Source organism: Manis javanica, chromosome 10, assembly GCF_040802235.1.
Source record: "Manis javanica isolate MJ-LG chromosome 10, MJ_LKY, whole genome shotgun sequence".
NCBI lineage: Eukaryota > Metazoa > Chordata > Mammalia > Pholidota > Manidae > Manis > Manis javanica.
Genome location: NC_133165.1, coordinates 16,324,051 through 16,347,246, shown reverse-complemented (window position 1 = coordinate 16,347,246; position 23,196 = coordinate 16,324,051). Strand labels below are relative to the sequence as shown.

The following is a 23,196-nucleotide window of genomic DNA, read 5'->3' as shown; positions in this document are numbered from 1 at the left end:
AGAAGAAATGGAAATGTATTGTGACATAAAGGAGACTTATTCTAAGGAAATCTGATCAATACACAGCCCTATAAAGTCTAAGCTGCTTATAGCTTGATATTTAATATTATGCTAATAGCACCCTGAGTCCCAGTGTTCATGTAGTAAAAAGAAAACTGTATATTAGATAAATTATATGTAAATAAATATTCAGTAGGAAAGAAGTTCTCAGAATTTGGTATGTTTACATATGATATTATTCTTAGTCTTAGTAATCAGTTAGCCAATATGGGAACCTCAAAATGACTCTGTAATTATTAGCACAAAAGTAACAAATAATGATCACCTAATACTTAAATTTATCTACTGGAAATTGCAACTGAAGAAGACAACAGTAGAATAATCAAAATTTCAGAGTAAAAGAGCAAGATTTAGAAACAAAGCAGTAATATTCAAAGTAGTTTTCTCTTTCTTCTTGTAAAGAGACATTAAATTACTTTTATAAGCTGTTTAAGTAATGTTTGTTGGTACCTTAAGAAAAGGAACAATGAAATAAAAGAAACCAAAGTAAAAAAACACCTGTGGAATTTGTCTTTCTCTGCCTGACTTATTTCACTGAATGTAGTAACCACATTGTTTTTCTTGTGAAACCTTCATAAGGGTGTATATCAATGATACCTTAATAAAAAATAAATAAAACAGCTGGGGAAAACAGTACTTACTTTAAAACTTCTGTATAGCCTTTAGCGGCTGCAACATGAAGTGCTGTACCTCCAGATTTTGCATGCCGGACATCATTTATGTGACCACTATTCAGCCACTGTCTTGCATCTCTGAGCATTATCCGTTCTTCTTCCTTTCGAGCTGCTTCTATATCAACCCCTGAAAAAATAAAAATGGTTTTTACCTGTCCTTTATAGAAAATATTCTATGTTGGGAAATAAAGTTATCCACATTTCAAGTTCAAATTGAAATTGAAGTGGAATTCTATTTTTGAAAAATGAGCTGCTAATAACAACCTGGTTAAATGAAGAAATGTGGGATATTGTAGATATATTACTAGCCTTCTCTACTGATTTAGTTCTTGTGCCACAATATTATTTTGGCCTCCTTTTTACCTATTCTGATTTTTCCTTTTATTTTTAAAAATTTTATTACTTCCTTAGGTATATTGCCATTTGGTCTAAAAAACAACATTTTGTTTTGTTTTAAAATCATGTGTAATCAAGTCTTAACTTTCTATCTATGGCTTCAACCAGTTCTCTGAACTCTAGCCTACTAGATACGTAAGTTTACTGAACACCTCAACTTGGAAATCCTGTCATTATCTAAAATTTGCCTGACTTTAAAAGAAGTTTTTCTCTACAAAACCCTCTTAGAACATGCTCATACAATTAGTATTAGCTTTAAAATTTTAATTAGTTATACTAATGGTTCAATAATTTAAAAACATTTATCAAGAACTGTGCTAGGTTGAGATAGTAAAAGGAGGCAGAATCAAAAAGGAACATGACACTCCAGTTCACACCTTCAAAGAGCTCAAAATCCTGAGAAAAAAATTAAAATAGAGAAGATAATCCTGAAACTGATCTCATGTTGCCTATGGCTTCAACTGCTGACTATTTAATAGATAGCACATACCATAATGCAATTACAACCTCTTACTCCAGAAGACTGACCTTATTCAAGGTAAAGATACTACTGCTTTTCTTTAGAATACACATTCTTTTCAAGTGTACACAGAACATTCTCCAAAATAAATCACATTAGGCTACAAAACGAGTCTCAATAAAAAATCATATCAAGCTTATTTCATAATACAATGTTATGAAACTAGAAATCAATTACAAGAAAAAAACTGGAAAAACACCAACATGTACAAGGTAAACAACATGCTACTAAACAACCACTGAGTCAATGAAGAAATCAGAGAGTAAATTAAAAACACCTTGAGACAAATGAAAATGGAAACACAATGTTCTAAAATCTATAGGATGCAGCAAAAGCAGTTTTCCAAGGGACGGTTACAGCAATATAGGTCTGCTTCAATAAGCAAGAAAAATCTCAATCTAACCCTACATCAAAAGGAACTAGGAACAAAAAGAACAAAGCCCTGTATGTTTTTACAAAGATAAATCAAACTGATAAGCCTCTAGCCAGACTCACCAAAAAAAAGACAGAATTCAAATGAACATCAGAAATGAAAGAAAAGTCACAACAGACATCACATAAATACAAGAGTATGAGGCTACTACAATTATACGGAAACAAACAGGACAATCTAGAAGAAACAGATAAACTCCTAGAAATGTACACTCTTCAAAGACCGAATCATGAACAGAAAATCAATATGAACAGACTAATTACTAGTAAAGAAATTTGAATCAGCAATAATAATAATAAAAAAACCCAACAGACAAAAGCCCATAAGCAGATGCCTTCAAGGTATTTTACCAGACTAGTTAATAACTATCCTTCTCAAACTATTCCAAAATATTGAAGAGGAAGGAACACCTCCAAATTCATTCTACAAGGGCAGCATTACCCCAATAGCAAAACCAAAGACACTAAAGACAGAAAAAAAAAAATTATGGGCCAATATCACTGCTGAAGGATAAAAATCATATTACCTCAATAGATGCTGAAAAGGTATATGGCAAAATTCAACATCCATTTATGATAAAAACTCAACAAAGTGAGTATACAAAGAGAACATACCTCAACATAAGAATAATAATAACACTATAATATCTCCAAGATCAGGGACAAGACAAGGATATCCATTCTTACCAGTTTTATTTCACATAGTACTAGAAGTTCTAGCCACAGCAATCAAAGAAGAAAAAGAAATAAAAAGCATTCATATTGGTCAGGTAGAAGTAAAACAGTCACTATTTGCAGCTCACATAATACTATATATAGAAAACCCTAAAGACTCCATCAAAAAGCTATTATAATTAATAAATGAATTCAGTAAAGTTACAGGACACAAAATCAACATACAAAAATCTACTGCATTTCTATACACTAATAAACTAGCAGAAAGAAAAATTAAGAAAACAATACCATTTCCAATTTCATCAAGAAGAATAAAATACTTAGTAATAAATTTAACCAACACAGTAAAAGACTTGTTTTAAAAACTATTATGATACAAATAAATGGAAAAATTAAACCATGCGCATGGATAGGAAGAATTAATATTGCTAAAATAGCCAAAGTAATCTACGGATTCAATGTAATCCCTACCAAAATACCAATGGCATTTTTCATTGAACTAGAACGAATAATCCTAAAACTATACAGAACCATAAAATACCTGAATAGCCCAAACAATCTTTTGAGAAAGAAGAACAGACCTGGAGGTATTGTACTCCCTGATTTCAAACTACATTGGCAAGTTATAGTAGTCAAAAAGACAAATCTCTCCAACACATGTTCGGAAAACAGGACAGCCACTTGCAAAAGAATGAAACTGGACCACTTTCTTACATGATATACAAAAATAAACTCAAAATGGATTAAAGTCCTACAGGTCAGAAGACCTAAAACTGTTAAAACTCCCTAAAAGAAAGCACAGGCAATAAACTTTTAAGACATTAGTCTTAGCAATATTTTTCTGGGCCTGTCTCCTCAGCCAAGGGCAGCAAGAGCAAAAATAAACAACTGAGACTACATCAAACTAAGAAGCTTCTGCACAGTAAGGAAACCATCAACAATAGGAAAAGGCATCCTACTGTATGGAAGAAGACATTAGCAAATAGCATATCTGATAAGGGACTAATATCCAAAATAAACAAAGAACTCATACAATGCAACACCATTAACAAAATAAAACAAAAACAAATCCCAAATTAAAAAGTTGGCAGAAGACCTGAAAGGACATTTTTCCCAAAGACATGATTTTATATATCAAGAATTTCCTACCAAAAGATAATCAGTCCATCTTATTTAAGATGCCTTCAACTGTTACTCATAAAAGAAATTATAAAGCAGAAATTTATAACATTAAAAAATAACTTTCACTAAATGATTTTTCTTGGACTGATTTTTTTATTTTCCTGTCTTTTAAAATGTGAACCTCTTTGTTATCTTTATCCCTTCTGACTTTGCCATCTTAACATTCCTTGTCTTTTACTATTCTAAATTTCCTCTGAACTTGGAATTTAAAAAAAAAAAACACAAAAAAGCCTACCTTCTACTTCTGGGTTTATCTAATTCATGCTATCTTTATCTAATTACGAAACAATTTTTGCCTCCAAATCATGCTGTTATATGAATTATACATAAAACAAGTTTAAAATTAAAGTACATATTAAGGGAATTTTCTTTAAAAAATAGTTAGAAAGGAGAAACTCTTCTTTCTTAAAAAAACTTTTTAAATACCACTGATGAGTTACAGACCCTGTTTAGAGCATTACAAACTAAAAAAAAACCCAACTCCCTGTATATTGCTACAATACTTGTTCTCCAGTCAGGTGTTTCAACTAGCTCGTGACCCTGAGAAAGCTAGAACTTCTTTGAATATTTGTACAACAGAGTAAGAATACAGATACCTAGACAGCTGGGCTTCAATCCTTGATCTGCCACTTACTAGCACAATTATCTTGGGCAAGACACTTAATCAATGCTAATATTCAATTTCTTTATTTTTAAGATAAGCATAATTAAAGTAAAGGATAAATAAAGGGTAATTAAACCTATCCCATAAAGGCTGTTGTGAGGATTAAATGAATTAATAGATGTGAAGTGCTTACATCAGGACTAAGTACCAAGTTGTTATCAGTTCTGTAAGTGTGTGATTCTGCTTTTCTTTTCTTGCTTTACAATCAAATAGAAAGAAATATTGTAATGCATTTAACTGACCCTTAATCCACCTGTTACAAGTGAAAAAAATAGGTATTAAAACTAAATTGGGTATGAGGAATAAAGTAGCTAGATACTTAACACAGTCACTACTACTGAAAAACAGTAAATATTAGACTGAAATATAGCCAAATTGTTTAGGTAAGAAAAGATAAGATTAAATTGAAATTTGGTCAGCTAAGAGATACAAAAATTGACTTGTGTCCCATGCTAAATAAAGGCAATTACATTAAAATATAAACCAAACATACTTTGTTACTGCTCAATCATTACTATTTTCAAAGGTAATTTATTTAAGCATAATTAGTTATTGATCAAACATACAAAAAGTAAGAGCAAAAAGAATCATGAAAGAATTTAAAAATATTAAATAACTTTCATATGGGGATGAACAATTTGAGAAATCTAATCACTACTAGGATATATTTAAGGTGCTCTTTTATAATTACTAAAATTTATTAGAGATGCCCCTATCCTTTTGTTTCTTTGGAACAAAGTTATGTTATATAAATTCATGAATATCATTACATAAATAAAATGAACATCATGAAGTATTTTCCTAGGAGACATTCTTAATAAAATGTAGCATGGCAAAGTGATGAAAAGTATGGGCTCAGGGTATCTGTGTCACACTGTTTGGGACTGAACTATAGCACCACTTCCTACCTGTATGACCTTGGGCAAATCACGGAGCCTCAATTTCTCATCTGTAAAATGGGGGTAATAGTAGTATTAACCTCTTAGAAATGCTGTGGGTATGAATGACATAATGTACATAAGGCCTCTGCTCAATACCTGGCACATAATAGTACTTAATAAGAGTTAACTGCTCTTATTAGTATTAGCTCTTCACTTTGAAGTTCCAGGTCCTCTCATCTACTACTTCCAGAATTCCTTCTCATCTACTATTCTCCCACATCCATCCTGACATACCATAACTTCCAGCAGTGCACTGAACTAGATGTTTTATAGCTGCCACAAACTCAATATATCCTAAAGCAAAGTCATGTACTACCCAAATCTGTTGCTGCTTCGTCCTCCATTTCCCATACAAATTTATCCAGTCATCAGTTCTTACATTGGAAATTTCAGGATGCAAATGTGTTGGCCTCAATTCTTTCTTCATCTCTCAACTCACCAGACTGACGATTTTAATTTTAACTTAATGTTTACTCAAGACAGCCCTGCTTTTTTCCATCTTAAATATAATCATTTTGGCCCTTTCATCTTTCACCTGGACTATTTTAAGAGTGTTCTTAAAGGAAGGCACGCCACCATGTATTCACCACCCTAATTCACCCTCCAAACTGCCAGCAGCTTTATTAGTGAAAACAATGCAATCTGGTTTATTCTCTGCTTGGAGATCTTTGTTGCTTCTGTCTAATGTCTACAAAATAGATGTCCTTCACCATCTGGCTCTGGCCTAATCTTCTCAGGCTTCACCTCACCTCCTACTCCTACCAATTCCATCCTGACTTTCTATCTCCACTCCAATTCTAATGAATTACCCACATATGCTAGGTCTCCAATTCCTTTTCCTTGCACAGGGTGATACTCCTCCTGCCTGATGTGCCTGTTCTGTCCACCACCTTCTTTCTCTGCCAAGCACACTCCCTCTCAAATGGCATGGCTTTGAAACCCTTCCTGACTATTGCTAACAGTTAGTCATAGCCTTTTCTGTTCTCCCCCAACATTCTGTTCCTATTTGTATTTTAGCACGTAGTACACTGCATTGTGAAGTACTGTTTATATATTTGCCATTTTTGAAACCCTTAAGAACAAAGAATGCTGTATTCTTTTTTCATATTATTTTTTAATACTCAGCACTCAGAACATTTGCTGGCATATTAATCAATATTGAATGAATTGTTACAATTAAAATCAGTCTTGCTAACACTTCCCTTTATATGCAAGGAAAACAAAGACAAGACATTTTTAGTACATCTCTATGCCATTCCTAGTTCACAATGATTACTAACTAATAATAGTTATAGAAAGACTTATGTTAACTACTGTTTAACAGGAAACAGTTCCTAACTGGGCACTCATCAGGGCAAGATGGGAAGATAAAGTACTCTTCTTTCTACGCTGGGATGCTTTGTTACCTGTTCTTCCAATTTCCCCAGGTTTTGAAGATCCCATTACTCCAAAATGCCTGCCTATAACATAGCTGTTAAAAGCTCTTCTGTGTACCATGTAAGCTCCAGTTTATGACTATTTTTCTAATGTGTGAGCTGTTTCTCCAGGAACCTTCAACTAATTGTTACAATGCTTCAATCCTATTTAGGCATTTAAATATTTTCTCAGTTTTAGTGCCTAAATTTTTTTTTGAACAATCAAGTAGTCAATGAATTTTCTTAATCCCAAAGAACATAATCTCTTTTCAAGTGATTGACTTAGTTTCTACTCCTTTGCTTCGGTTTCCTGATGAGCCACACTTCAGCAGTGGTCAACCCTCTAAAACAGTATCCTATACATTTCCCTTACCTTTTAAACTTAGTAAAACACAGTTCTCTCCTGATAATACTCATTTAATCACTGCCTATACATAATGCAACATAGTGAAGATCATACACTAACTTTATTTACTAATATTTTGATTTTTAATTGTAGTCCATCTTAATAATCACTTTAAAGTATAAAGTTCAATAGTGTTAACTACATTTCCATTGTTGTGCATCCTATCTCTAGACTTTTCCATCTTGCAAAACCAAAATGCTATACCCATTAAACAACAAATCCCCATTCCCACCTCCACCCATCTCCTTATAAACATCATTCCACTTTCTGTCCCCATAAATTTGACTACTTGAGGGTATTTCATACAAGTGGAATCATACATTGTCTTTTCCTAACAGGTTTATTTCACTTAGTATGTATGTCTTCAAGGTTCATCCATGCTGTAGCACGTGCCAGAATTTCTTTCTTAATTCTGAATAATATTCCATTACATGTATATACCACGTTTTGTTTATCTAGTCATCTATTATTGGACACTTGATTTACCTCCATCTTTTAGTTATATGAATAATGCCATTGTAAACATGAGTGTACAAGTATCTTTTTGAAACCTTCCCCTCAATTCTTTGGGTTTATACCCAGAAGAGGAATTACTGCACTATATTTAAATACACTTTTCAGTAACAGCTTTATTGCAAAATACATCATATACCATTTAAAGTATACAAATCAGTGGTTTTCAATTTGAGGAGTTGTGAAACCATTACCACAATCAGTTTTAGCACACTCATCGCTCCTAAAAGAAACACTACCTGTAAGCAGTCAGTCCTCATCTATAAACTGACATCTCCCAAATTTATAGCTCCAGCCTGTACCTCTCTATAATCACATATTCAACTGCTTGGATATCTAACAGGAGAAAAAACAATCTTAACATATCTGAAAACAAACCCCTGAACTTTCCCTACAACATTACTTTTCTCACAATCACACTGCAAATAGAAACTTCACCCATCCAGTTGCTCAAACAAAAAATCTTAGATCTTTCCTGCCTTCCTGTACACTCTACATTTAATCACTCAATCATCTTCTTGGCCAAACCTTCAAAATATATCTAAAATACAACTCCTTCTTACCACTTTGTCTACTCCCACTCTACTTCTGCCCTTTCCTTCCTGTAATTTACTCTCAACTCAACAGCCACAGAGACCCTTTCTAAAGTAAGTCAAATCATGTCACTCTTCTACCTCAATCCCTCCATTGACTCCCTATTTTACTCAGAATAAAAGCAAAAATCCTTCCAATGGCCCACAAGTCTTTTGTGGTACCAGCCACTTCTACCTCTGTGACCTCATCTCCTTCCAACCTCCTCGTTATCCCTACTCTAGTCAAACTAGTCTACTTACTTGCTGTTTCTTTGAACACACCAGGAACCCTCCCACCCTTGTCTTGCTGATCCCTCTGTTTGGAATGTTCTTGGATTTACTGACCACTCTACTTAAATTTGAAGTTTGTCTCAATCACCCTGAGAGACTACTTATCTCCTTTGCCTGTTTTATTTCTCTCCAAAGCTTTTATTATCATATAATTTTAAGCTTGATCCTAACATTTATGTCATTTCTTTCAACTTTAAAAGCATTAAAAAGATGTAGTGTGGAGAATCATACATTTTTTCAAATATACCACACATATTGTTAGGTATGTTGATTCATTTAATCATTACTTTATTGAAAAAGTCAAGTATCATATTCTTTCTAAAACAGTCTTAACATTTTTTTCCATTTAGTTTGCTTTTTACATTACCTTGCCGATTAACTTCATTTTGAAGTAGTTCTTCCATTGCTTCCTCCTCAGCAATATCTAAAGGTGTGTCTCCTTCACTGTTGACAGCTCCTACATGTGCTCCCTGACCAATCAAAAACCTGTAAAATCAAAGGCAAGACAGTTAAACAATGATGTTATCATTGAAATAAGACTAAATGCATAGCCAATGAGGAAAGCTCCCATGTATGAGCAGCAATAAAAACCAAGGAGAGTATACATATTAAGTTTTAAAAAACTACCATACAGCATGTTTTTTTCAAAGCTTGTACTTTATAATTTTGTATAATGTACAGACACTGCTTTACTAATACAAGAAATACTAATTTTTAATGATAATTGAAAAGTCTTTCATTGGATCATTTCAGATTGTCTCCAAGATACTTCATTATCTTTATACTGACTGGTCTACTAACTGATCTCCATGTTCCCAGTCTCATGCCTAAACAATGGGTGATAATCCTTGGTCAGAATACAGACGGCCATTCAACTAATGCGGTTATCTTAAAATACATTAATGCTATTATTTTGAAATTAGACCAACCACTAAGTCTTTTTTATTTAATGTGTTACTAAAGAAGCACATGTATAACTAATTATACCATAAATATGTTTTCTAACATTTTGATAAATAAAATCCAATATAATGGGGTTTTGTTGTACTTTATTTTATGCATCCAACACATAATCCTGAGAAAGTATCCATAGGCTTTGTCAAACCTACCAAAGGAATCCAGACACGAAAATGTTATGATACTCTTTCATTTTGTTAATTGCGTATCTCCTAGAATCATCTATGTAAAATGACTGGAGTCAATTTCCAACTTAAAAAAAAAAGTCTCAGAATGCTTGTCCCATGCTAGTAGAAAACATACATGGCCCTCAGTGAGCTAGTTGTATCTGCTTTTTCAGCCTCATTCTTCTTCCTTCCTGCAACACACTTTAAGCTCCAATATGGAACTGTAGGTTCAGATGAAACCTTGCTCTTTCAGCACCCTGATTTTACTTCTGATATGTACATAATGGTCCTTTTTCCCTTTATGTCTCGAATCAACTTAAAACTCTTACTTGTATTTTTTTTACACACTACATAAAAATTTGTTATAATAATAGGAAAAAAAAGCCCACAAAGTTTAAAAAAAATGAAGAAAAAAGAATGAACCCCTTTATACCTCTCCTACTATCATTTTCCCTCCTCAAAGATCAACACTATCAACAGTATGGCAAATATCTTTCCAATATCTTTGCTATGAAATATGTGTGTGTACATAAACATATATACAGTCACTTTGGAGGTTCTTTTTGTAAAACACAAACTAATGGGATATTTTAAATGCAATGGAATGCAATGCCTCCCTTCTAATAGCTGAAAAATACTTCACAGTATGGCTGGATCATACTTTTATTTAACTCCACCTTCCAACGGGCATGTTCTTAAACAGACACTTGACATTATAAACCTTTAAAAACTTTCCCAACATGATGGGTATAATATTTCCTGATTACATATGAGGTTGGAAATATTTGGTTATGTTTGCTGGCATTTGTATTTTCTCCTTGTGAACTTCTTATTTACATCTTTTGCTTGCATTTTTAATGTGCTCATTAATTCAACAAATACTTATGGGGTGTTATTATGGACTGAGTATTTGTGTTCCCCCAAAGTTCACGTTGACACTAATGTCCAATATGATGGAATTAGTAGTGAAGCTTTTGGGAAGTAAATTAGGTTTAGATGAGGACATGAGGGCAGAGCACCATGATGGAACTAGTGTTCTTACAGAAGAGGAAGACGCTAGAGCTCACTGTCTCTCTGCCATAGTGGACAGAGCAAAATGGCAGCCATTACCAAGCCAGAAAAATGGCCCTCACCAGACACAGAATTGGCCAGCACCTTGAACTTGGACTCGCTAGTCTCCAGAACTATGAGAAACAAATGCCTGTTGTTTAAGCCATCCAACCTATGGTATTTTGCTAAAGCAGCCAAAGCTAAGACAGGTGTCTAGTATGTATCTAGCACTGTGTTTCATGATGGGAATACAACGGTAAGGAAAAACAAACATGGATCTCCCCTCGAAGAGCTTAAAGTCTAGTAAGAGAGATTAACCACTCAAATAAATCTAAGATTTATCAAAATTGACAGAGAACTGGTGTTCAGGAATGAGTAATAGGATAACATGATTTAGTGAGATCAGGAAAGGATTCTCCGAATATGTAGGTGTTACAAAGGGTAATGGAAGGATAGTGTGCTCCAAGGAAGGGGGCACAAAAGGCACTATAATCTTGTGACAGGAATTACGTATGGCTAGGGAGGAGTCTGGTCTATTTTCCTGAGAGCAGCTGAAAGGATTGATCAGTCTGTGTGTTTCTCTTAGACAAACATATACACAACACACATAAAACCCTCAAAGTGGGTGTTTTTTTTGTAAGATGCTATGATCGGGTATGTTTCAAAAGGATCACTTTGTGCAGTATGGAAAATAAATCAGAATGGAGAAAAAATGAAAGCAGACCAGCTAAGGAGCTACAGCAGTAGTATAGAAAAATCAAGTTGGAAGCTTGAATTTGAAGGAGGAAGTAGATGAATTCCAGAGATACCTAGGGAACACCAGGAGATCAGTTGGATATGAGAAGCAAGACTGAGGAAGGTGTCTAGGACAAACTAGGATAAACACTATCAAGTTCTTGCCTCGTATGTGATAGATGGATGGTGGTACTAATTAATAACATACAAGAAACCAAAACTAAGCTATACCATACATCTGACTAATAGATAGTTGCAAATATTTTTTCCCATACTGTCACTGCATTAAAAAGAAAACAGTTTTGTCAAAAACAGAAATTCTTGAAGTATTCAGTATTTTCCTGAAATTTAAAGGTTGTATGAAGTCAGGTATGTCAATCCTTTGCTTTAAGAAGGCCTTTACCATCTAGTTATATTTATCTATATGGAGATGTAGCTTTTAGACACACACACACAGGAAGAGAGAATGAAAGAATGCACAGAAATGTTAACAGTAATTATCTCAAAGAGGTAGGATTAGGAGGGATTTGTATTAGCACTTTTGCAGGGGGCACATCTTTGTTATCCAAGTCTTCTGTGTTATCCAAGTTTATCTTGTGTATGTGTATCAGAACACAAGGTGGCTACTGTAATATTTTGTAGCCTGATTTTTTAGACCTAATAGTATGTTATAAACATTTCTCCCTGTACCAAGTAATGTTTCATTTTTATGATCTTCATGGGACTTCTACAAACAGAAGTCATATCTGAATTGAAGCAATATTTTCTATTTTATTGTTTTAAAAAATGTAATATAAAACTAAACAAGAACACTGATATAGTACAAATAAATGAATGAATCCAGGAGGAAAAAAGAAAAAAAAAGATCTAAGTAGATAAGAAATTCTCCAAGAGAATATGTAATTATTTTGCTAGGCAGAATCTCAACCAAACAAGTAGTGATACCTATGTAAAACCACTTTTATTTTGCTTAGGTAATAGAAATCATTCACAGGATATAAACACACAATAAAGGACTACCTCACAGTGGCTATATGGGGAAGAAGCAGAGGGAGCTATATGGGGAGGTGGCTTAAGGAAATACTGGGTCAAAGCCAAATACAGACAATCCAAATTTTATATAAACAGGAAGGATGTTAAGAGAAGCTAATAAGAGTCAAGTTCCAAAACTGCTGACAGGAAGCAAGGCCTGAAGTAATCCCTGAGCCAAAAGTTTAGGTGTATTTATATACATACATATATATATGTGTGTGTGTGTGTATGTATATATATATGTGCATACATATAATTCACAAATTTCTCCTGTACTCCAGAACTACTGTTTGCAAATGTAAATAATTTTTTAAAAGATATATTTAAAAAATAAAATAAGTAAGACCCCAAGGAAATTAATTCTCATCTTCCATGAATAATTTCAAAAAAACCATTCAAAGGTTGGGTGGGTGAAAATCATAAACATTTCAGTTCTACAGACATTGGGTTAGGCTCCCACCTCTGCCCCTCGACATCTGTATGACACTCAGAACTTAACACATTTGAAGCCTAATTTATAGATAACCTATAGGGCTGGGTTAAGTTTACATGAGTTAATGTCTAAAAAGAAAATTAAAATTCTGTTATCACATCATACAAAATCATCACATTTAGAAAGCAATGTTTAAGTTAATGTGAAACAAAACACAGGCTATCTGGACCAGAAATTCACTTTGAGGGACCCTCGATATACTGAAACAGATGACTGGATTTACTTCAGAATAAAAAAAAAAAAGCTAGGGTATCATAAGCAGCTCATATAACTGCTAATTAGGAAAATATACATGTTTGATTTATTTAGTATTTATATATTTTATTATAAAATACTGTATTTCAAGATTTCTTGGAAAGAAAAAAAAACCAGAAAGATTTCACAAAGGAGCCCCAAAGTGGAAGTCAGAAGATTGGGCTGTTTTTCAGATGGACAACTTTTTAAAAATGCTGTAGGGTTTAAAGAAAAAAGGGCAGAGAGAACCTTAACAATGGTTGATTTTCTCAAGTGATACAAAGGAGATGCTACCCAGTGAATGAAGAAATTCTTTTATAAATTGTAGAAGTGAAAAATGGTAAACTGCCAGGTTTATTGAGCTTTATAATGATCTAGATTTGAGTCAACAAACAGTTTTGGATAAGTAATTAGACCTCAAAATCAGTATGTGGTATAAATGGATTTTTACAAAATTATTTGTACATGTGATAATTAGAAACTTAACAGAAGGCATAAAGTTGTTCACCAAGTTATTGGCTACAACTTGGATATGGCATATTAGATAAGGGAACAGAATTCTGTCTGGGTTAGAATTATTTAATGTTAACTGAATTTAGAAGACAAATCTAATGGTCTCTATTAGTAAACTTAGATTCTGAGTTTTGTTGAAAACCAATCCATAGAAGAAACTGTTGAAGAAAGGGAAATGGTTCATTTAAAAAATCTGATCTTTTAATTAAAATGCTTTCTCTAAAGCAGAAACTAATAAGAACATGGTGATCAGAGAGAAGGGAGACAGTAACTTCATCAGCAAGAGCTGAATATATTTAGTGTCTATATTTAGGTATTTCTTAATAAGGAAACTAGTATCAAGAGGTAATTTTAACCAATACATTAATTTTTCATGTGTTCAATATATGAATATTTCAAAAACCAGAGAGCCATGGCAGCCTTAAAATAAGAAGGAAATTCTGTCATACAGATGAACATCAGAGCCATTATGGTAAGTGAAATAAACCAGTCACAAAAGGACAAATGCTGTATGATTCCACTCATATCAACTATATAAAGTTGTCAAAATCATAGAAACAGAAAATAGAAAGGTGCTTACCAAGGGCTGGTGGGGACAGAGGTGAAATTACCATTTAATTGGCATAGTTTCAATACTGTAATATGAAAAATCCAGAGATCTGTGCACAAAAATGTGAATATACTTGACACTTCCCAACTGTATACTTGTAAATGGTTAAGATAGTAAATTTAATATGTTTTTACAATAAAAAATATTTTTATAATCATAAAGCCACCAGAATACCACAGAAATAGTTGTTTACTGACGATACAGATGAACTACTCAAAGCCAGCAACAAGGCAGAAATTATGAAAACTGAGCTACCTGAACGTTTCAAATGTGGCTAAGTGGATCATAACATGATTAACTTCAGAAAAAAGAAATGCTTTTTTCTTTTGGAAGTTTCTTAGCAACAAAAATTGTAAAATAAGTGTAAATAATCTTATGTACCTTCAGTGAGAATGCACTTTGCTATTTCATTTTTGAGGTTCTAAACCACAATGAAAAATAGTTGAAAACAGTTGTAATGGTAAGAATTCAAACAAAAGTTCTGACTTAGGACCTATGAAATTTTCTTAAAAATAAGTTCTGGTCTTTCAGCACTTGCCAAATGTTGTGCCACTTCCTTCTGACCTCCATGGTTTCTCAAGAAAAAACCTGCTGTCATTCACCACCATCCCTTCCGCCTCTCCATTACTACATTTTTTTCTCACTGCTTTCAAGATGTTTAATTTGTCTTCAGTTTTCAGAGATTTGCACATGACATATCAGGTGGGGAACTGTTGTTTTATCCTGTTTGGAATCTGCTAAGCTTCTTGAATGTTCTATTATCTTTTGCCAAGTTTGAGTTAAGTTTTTAGCTACTGTTTATCAATTCCTTAAATGCTTTCCAGCCATGCCCTCTTCCTCCTCTTCTTCCAGGACTCCAATGGCACAAATGTTACCTCTCTGTTATGATACCACATGCCCCTGAAGCTCTGTTCATACTATTTTAGTCTGTTTCATCTCTGTTTGTATCAAATCCGATCATTTCTATTGTTCTATCAGTCTTTCAGTTCACTAATTCTTCTATGCCTTCCACTCAACGGCTATTGTCAATAGTGCTACAATAAACATAGGGGTGCATATGTCTTTTTCAAACTGGGCTGCTGCATTCTTAGGGTAATTCCTAGGAGTGGAATTCCTGGGTCAAATGGTATTTCTATTTTGAGTTTTTTTGAGGAACCTCCATACTGCTTTCCACAATGGTTAAACTAACTTACATTCCCAGCAGCACTGTAGGAAGATTCCCCTTTCTCCACATCCTCGATAACATTTGTTGTTGTTTGTCTTTTGGAAGGCGACCATCCTAACTGGTGTGAGATGGCATGTCACTGTGGTTTTAATTTGCATTTCTCTGATGATTAGTGATGTGGGGCATCTTTTCATGTGCCTGTTGGCCATCTGAATTTCTTTGGAGAAGTGCTGTTCAGCTCCTCTGCCCATTTTTTTTTTTTTTTTTGAGAGGGCATCTCTCATATTTATTGATCAAATGGTTGTTAACAACAATAAAATTCAGTATAGGGGGGTCAACGCTCAATGTACAATCATTAATCCATCTCAAGCCTAATTCTCGTCAGTCTCCAATCTTCTGAAGCATAACGAATAAGTTCTTACATGGTGAATGAATTCTTACATAGTGAATACATTCTTACATGGTGAACAGTACAAGGGCATTCATCACAGAAACTTTCGGTTTTGATCATGCAATATGACCTATAAACAATCAGGTCAAATATGAATATTCGTTTGATTTTTGTACTTGATTTATATGTTGATCCCACATTTCTCCTATTATTATTATTATTTTTATTTTTAATAAAATGCTGAAGTGGTAGGTAGATGCAAGATAAAGGTAGAAAACATAGTTTAGTGCTGTAAGAAGGCAAATGTAGATGATCAGATGATCAGGTGTGTGCCTATGGACTAAGTATTAATCCAGGCTAGACAAGGTCCTCTGCCCATTTTTTAATTGGCTTATTTGCTTTTTGTTTGTTGAGGTACGTGAGCAATTTACATAACTTGGATGTCAACCCCTTATCGGATATGTCATTTATGAATATATTCTCCCATACTGTAGGATGTCTTTCTGCTCTATTGATGGTGTCCTTTGCTGTACAGAAACCTTTTAGTTTCATATTTTTGCTTTTATTTCCCTTGCCCGGGGAGATATGTTCATGAAGAAGTTGCTCATGTTTATGTCCAAGAGATTTTTGCCTATGTTTTTTCCTAAGAGTTTTATGGTTTCATGACTTACATTCACATCTTTGATCCATTTCGAATTTACTTTTGTGTATGGGGTTAGACAACAATTCAGTTTCATTCTCTTACATGTAGCTGTGCAGTTTTGCCAACACCAGCTGTTGAAAAGGCTTTCATTTCCCCACTGTATATCCATGGCTCCTTTATCATATATTAATTGACCATATATGGTTGGGTTTATAGCTGGGCTCTCTAGTCTGTTCCATTGATCTATGGGTCTGTTTTTGTGCCAGTACCAAATTGTCTTGATTACTGTGGCTTTGGAGTAGAGCTTGAGGTCAGGGAGCACAATTGACTCCACTTTATTCTTCCTTCTCAGGATTGCTTTGGCTATTCAGGGTCTTTTGTGATTCCATATGAATTTCAGAACTATTTGCTCTAGTTCATTGAAGAATGTTGTTGGTATTTTGATAGGAATTGCATTGAATCTGTAGTTGCTTTAGGCAGGATGGCCATTTTGACAATATTAATTCTTCCTACCCATGAACACAGATGTGTTTCCATTTATTCGTATCTTCTTTAATTTCTCTCATGAGTGTCTTGTAGTTTTCAAAGTATAAGTCTTTCACTTCCTTGGTTAGGTTTATTCCAAGATATTTTATTCTTCTGGATGCAATTGTGAATGGAACTGTTTTCCTGATTTCTCTTTCTGCTAGTTCACCATTAGTGTACAGAAATGCAACACATTTCTGTGTATTAATTTTGTATCCCACAACTTAACTGAATTCAGATATTAGATCTAGTAGTTGTGAAGTGGTTTCTTTAGGGTTTTTTATGTACAATATCAGGTCATCTGCAAACAGGGACAGTTTGACTTCTTCCTTACCAATATGGATGCTTTTTATTTCTTTGTGTTGTCTGATTGCCATGGCTAGGACCTCCAGTACTACGTTGAATACAAGTGGGGAGAGTGGCCATCCTTGTCTTGCTCCCAATCTTAAAGGAAAAGCTTCCTGCTTCTCACTGTTAAGTATAATGTTGGCTGTGGGTTGTCATATATGGCCTTTATTATGTTGAGGTACTTGCTCTCTATACCCATTTTGTTGAGAGTTTTTATCATGAATGGATGTTGAATTTTGTCGAATGCTTTTTCAGCATCTATGGAGATGATCATGTGGTTTTTGTCCTTCTTTTTTGTTGATGTAGTAGATGATGATGATGGATTTTCGAATGTTGTACCATCCCTGCATCATGGGATGAATCCCACTTGATCACGATGGATGATCTTTCTGTTGTATTTTTGAATTTGGTTTGCTAATATTTTGTTGAGTATTTTTTGCATCTATGTTCATCAGGGATATTGGTCTGTAATTTTCTTTTTTTGTGGTGTCTTTGCCTGGTTTTGGTATTAGAGTGATGTTGGCCTCATAGAATGAGTTTGGGAGTGTTCTCTTCTCTTCTACTTCTTGCAAAACTTTAAGGAGGATGGGTATTAGGTCTTCACTAAATGTTTGATAAAATTCAGCAGTGAAACCATCTGGTTCAGGTGTTTTGTTCTTAGGTAGTTTTTTTGATTCTAATTCAATTTCTTTGCTGGTAGTAGGTCTATTCAGATTTTCTTTTTCTTCCTGGGTCAGTCTTGGTAGGCTGTATTTTTCTAGAAAGTTGTCCATTTCTTCTAGGTTATCCAGTTTGTTAGCATATAATTTTTCATAGAATTCTCTCATAATTCTTTGTATTTCTGCAGTGTCTGTAGTGATTTTTCCTTTCTCATTTCTGATTCTGTTTATATGTGCAGACTCTGTTTTTTTCTTGATAAGTCTGGCTAGGGGTTTATCTATTTTGTTTATTTCTTCAAAGATCCAGCTCCTGCTTTCCTTCTTTCCATTGTTTTATTCTTCTCAATTTTATTGATACCTGCTTTAATTGTTATTATGTCCCTCCTTCTATGGACTTTGGGCCTCACTTGTTCTTCCTTTTCTAGTTTCATTAATTGTGAGTTAAGAATGTTCATTTGGGATTGTTGTCCTTTCCTGAGGTACGCCTGTATTGCAAAATATTTCCCTCTTAGCACGGCCTTCACTGCATCCCACAGATTGTGCAGTGTTGAATTATTGTTGTCATTTGTCTCCATATATTGCTTGATCTCTGTTTTTATTTAGTCATTGATCCATTGATTATTTAGGAGCATGTTATTAAGTCTCCGTGTGTTTGTGGGCTTTTTCATTTTCTTTGAGTAATTTATTTCTAGTTTCATAGCTGTGGTGGTCTGAGAAGCTGGTTGGTACAATTTCAATCTCTTTGAATTTACTGAGGCTCTTTTTGTGGCCTAGTATATGATCTATTCTTGAAAATGTTCCACATGCACTTGAGAAGAATGTGTATCCTGTTGCTTTTGGATGGAGTGTTCTGTGGAGGTCTGTTAGGTCCATCTGTTCTAATACGTTGTTCAGTGCCTCTGTCTATTTATTTATTTTTTGTCTGGTTGATCTGTCCTTTAGAGTAAGTGATGTGTTCAAATCTCCCCAAATGAATGCTTTGCATTCTACTTCCCCCATTAATTCTGTTAGTATTTGTTTCACATATGTAGGTGATGATCCTGGGTTGAGTGCATAGGTATTTACAATAATTATATCTTCTTGTTGGACTGACCCATTTATCATTATGTAATGTCCTTCTTTGTCTCTTACTTTCTTTGTTTTGAAGTCTAATTTGTCTGATACAAGTACTGCAACTCCTGCTTTTTTCTCTGTATTAGTTGCATGAAATATCTTTTTCCATCCCTTTACTTTCAGTCTGTATATGTCTTTGGGTTTGAAGTCAGTCTCTGATAGGCAGCATAAACATGGGTCTTGTTTTTTTACCCATTCAGTGACTCTATGTCTTTTGATTGTTGCATTCAGTCCATTTACATTTAGGGTGATTATCGATAGGTATGTACTTATTGCCATTGCAGGCTTAAAGATCTGTGGCTATCAAAGGTTCAAGGGTAATTCCCTTCCTATCTAACAGTCCAATTTAACTCACTTAGTATGCTATTACAAATACAACCTAAAGATTCTTTTTTTCCCCCTTTTTCTTTCTCCTCCATTCTTTATATGTTATGAATCATATTCTGTACTCTTTGTCTATCCCCTAGTTCTTCCATCTATAGAAGTCCAAAATCTACTGTAAAGATGGTTTGTGGGAGGTAAATTCAGCTTTTGCTTATCTGAAAATTGTTTAATCCTCCCTTCAAATTTAAATGATAACCTTGCCAGGTAGAGTATTATTGGTTCGAGGCCCTTCTGCTTCATTGCATTAAATATATCATGCCACTCCCTTCTGGCTTGTAAGGTTTCTGTTGAGAAATGTGATAATAGCCTGATGGGTTTTCCTTTGTATGGGATCTTTTTTCTCTCTCTAGCTCCTTTTAAAAGTCAGTCTTTATCCTTGATCTTTGCCATTTTTATTATTATATATCTTGATGTTGTCTTCCTTGGGTCCCTTGTGTTGGGAGATTTGTGTATCTTCATGGCTTGAGAGACTCCTTCCACAGATTGGCGAAGTTTTCAGCAATCACCTCCTCAAAGACATTTTCTATCCCTTTTTCTCTCTTCTTCTTCTTCTGGTACCCCTATTATGCAAATAGTGTTCCATTTGGATTGGTCACACAGTTCTCTCAATATTCTTTCATTCCTAGAGATTCTTTTTTCTCTCTGTGCCTCAGCTTCTTTGTATTCCTCTTCTCTAATTTCTATTCCATTTACCTTCTCTTCTACTATGTCTAATCTGCTTTTAAATCCCTCTATTGTACGTTTCATTTCAGATATAGACTTTCTTAATGATTGAATCTCCATCTTAAATTCGTTCCTGAGTTCTTGAATATTTTTCTGTATCTCCATAAGCATGTTTATGATTTTTATTTTGAACTCTTTCAGGAAGATTGGTGACTTCTGTTTCATTTGGCCCTTTTTCTGGTGTTTGTGAGATTTTGGTCTGAAACATGTTCTCCTGATGTTTCATATTTCTGTGTGGTGCCCTCTGTTGCCCAGAAGCTCTAGTCTCCGGAGCTGCTCAGCCCCTAGAGTGAAGTTGGGGGTTGTAGAGGAGCAGATCTGGTGCCTGGGGTGAGGAAAGACCTGTTTCCTGACTTCTGTCTGCCCTGCCTGTCTCCTGGATCAGAGCCAGTGGGCTGAGAACACAGGTGTAAGTCTCTGTGCTTGACGTCTCTAGCTGTTGTAGGCGGGGCCTCCCTCTGGCTGGCCTGACACCAGAGTGGTGACTGCCGGTTTGCAAGCCAGTGCTGTCAGGCCAGGAGGAAGGCTCGGCAGCCTGCGTATGACAGTCGGAGGCCTCAGAGCTGAGTAGCCAGCCAGAGGGATGGAGTGCCTGAAGTCTCCAAAGTTCCCAATCTGCTGAGCAGGGCACGCTCAGACAACCTTGTCCCCCTGTCCCTTCTCCCGCACAGCAAGTTCCATGCAACCCTCGTCCCTTCAGGAGCCCTCTTGCTGCTAGGGAGCCTGTCAGACCGCCTGCCTTTCCCTTGTCCCAGAGCAGCCGGGTGTGGATCCTGTCCTCCATAAACGGCCAGAATCTGTCTCTCATGCACTCCAGGTGTCCCAGCTCCCCATCCTCCAGAGCACCACACAGTGTAGATTTCTGCTCGCAAAGCAGATCTCCAAGGCCAGATGTTCAGAAGTCCCAAGGTTCCACCCCCTCCCCGCTCTGTTTCTCTTCCTCCCGCTGGTGAGCTGGGGTGGGGGAAGGGCTTGGGTCCCGCCAGATCAAGGCTTTTGTACGTTACCCTGTTTTGTGAGGCCTGCTCTGTTTGTGAGGTCTGTGTGCAGTCTGCTGCAGCCTTCTTTCCTGTTGTTGTTGTAGGGTTAGTTGTATTAACTATATTTTCACACTATCTGTGGTTTTGGGAGGAGTTCTCTGTCTCACCTCTCACGCCATCTTGAATCTTCTCTCACTTTGAAAGTATTACTTTTATATATAAATCATGTTACGAGTACAACTGTTACTAGTCCTGATATCCTGCCAAAGACTTTACTTAATTTCTGACAAATGGTTCTACAATTATGTTACATATAATTAATTATGTTAATAGCCACCAAGGCACTTAGATTTTTATTTGTTAAAAAAAAAAATTCAAAATGTGGAGAGGTATTTAAGTTCTCCTCTTCTCTTTGCAAAGCCACTGTTAAATACAGGAAATCTTAGAGGGTCTTTCTTCAGTATTTCCTATTTCTCTAAATTCTTCCCCAGAGTAGTGACTCTATACATCACTGGTCATGCACTACTCCTGAAAATGAGTATCTGCTTATTAAAATCATTTACATGCACTACTATCTTAATTTATTACTGTACCCACCAATTCCCAGAAGCAAAAATTCTATTCATTATGTAGGACTCTAAGGAACATTCTAAGATACATTTCCCCCACATTTTAATACTGCTGAAATCTTCTACAATCAATGTATCTTACAATCACTGATGTCTTATAATGGATATGGCAGACATGACATGGTTGTCATTACCTATTATCCTATGACCCTGTTCACTGCCATTCATACTGTCTTCACTTCAAGCCAACTTGTGTACATTGTCAATACCTTAGCTGTTGAGCTGTATTTCATCAACAGCTGATAAAATCCAGTATATGCATTACAAACAAATCCAATTAATACCTGGCTTCCTACTGCCCCTTTTCCATTGGCATCACAAGTTAGGCCTATTTAAATCCACATTCCACTATATTCTCCCCTCTGTTTCCTCCAATCTTTGCTCTTTAGAGCCCTTCATAAGTTTAATGGCATCACTTCTCCCATTACAAAGGCTTTTGAAAGGGAGGCAAAATAGTATAGTGTCTTATGTGCAGAGTTGAAAAGTTAGACTGTCTAGGTTCAAATCCTAGCTCTGCCACTTAACTATGTGTGAATTCTATGACTCAGTTTCCTCATCTATAAAATAAGAATTATAATACAAGCCTACCATCACTCATTCAAACCTAAAATTCAAAATTTTCTGTATTTTAAAAAGATAATATTGTGGGTTATATAACATTCCCAATTAAATCTGCAGCAGCACTCCATAACTAAATACATTAATATTTTTGTAAAAAATTTTTTTTTAGCTAAGTGGGATAAACAAACACTATCAAAAGCCTCACATCAGTTCAGGTCATGGTTTGTTGTCAAATGGGTCTACACCACACATACAATTTAGTCATTTTCAGAATTTTGGGGGTTTGAAATCGTGCAGCTGAGACCTTGGGGGCCTGGGAACAGTATCTTTTCATGTGATTGTTGGGATGACCAAAATTATATATACTTAAAGGACTTAGAGCAGTGACTAGCACATAGGAAGCAGTCAATGAGCATTAGCTATTATCAGCATTATCACCATCTTTGATTTCTCATCCTACCTATCTTACTACCTAGATCCAGTAAATCACATAATTCTGTTTTGCAAATTTCTATTAGATCTGTCCCACTTTCAATCTCACTG

General features: G+C 35.1%; 1 protein-coding gene across 7 annotated transcripts in view; it reads right to left on the bottom strand.

Moving 5' to 3' along the window:
- PPP1R12A (protein phosphatase 1 regulatory subunit 12A) overlaps positions 1–23,196 on the bottom strand; it is a 136,517-nt gene that overhangs the window by 62,785 nt on the left and 50,536 nt on the right. For all 7 annotated transcript variants that reach the window (XM_073214817.1, XM_073214814.1, XM_073214815.1 and 4 more), the window contains exons 3-4: positions 9,109–9,227; positions 702–861 (exon numbers count right to left, since the gene is read on the bottom strand). In XM_073214817.1, the coding sequence (XP_073070918.1) occupies positions 702–861; positions 9,109–9,227 (279 nt within the window). The remainder of the gene's footprint in view (positions 1–701; positions 862–9,108; positions 9,228–23,196) is intronic.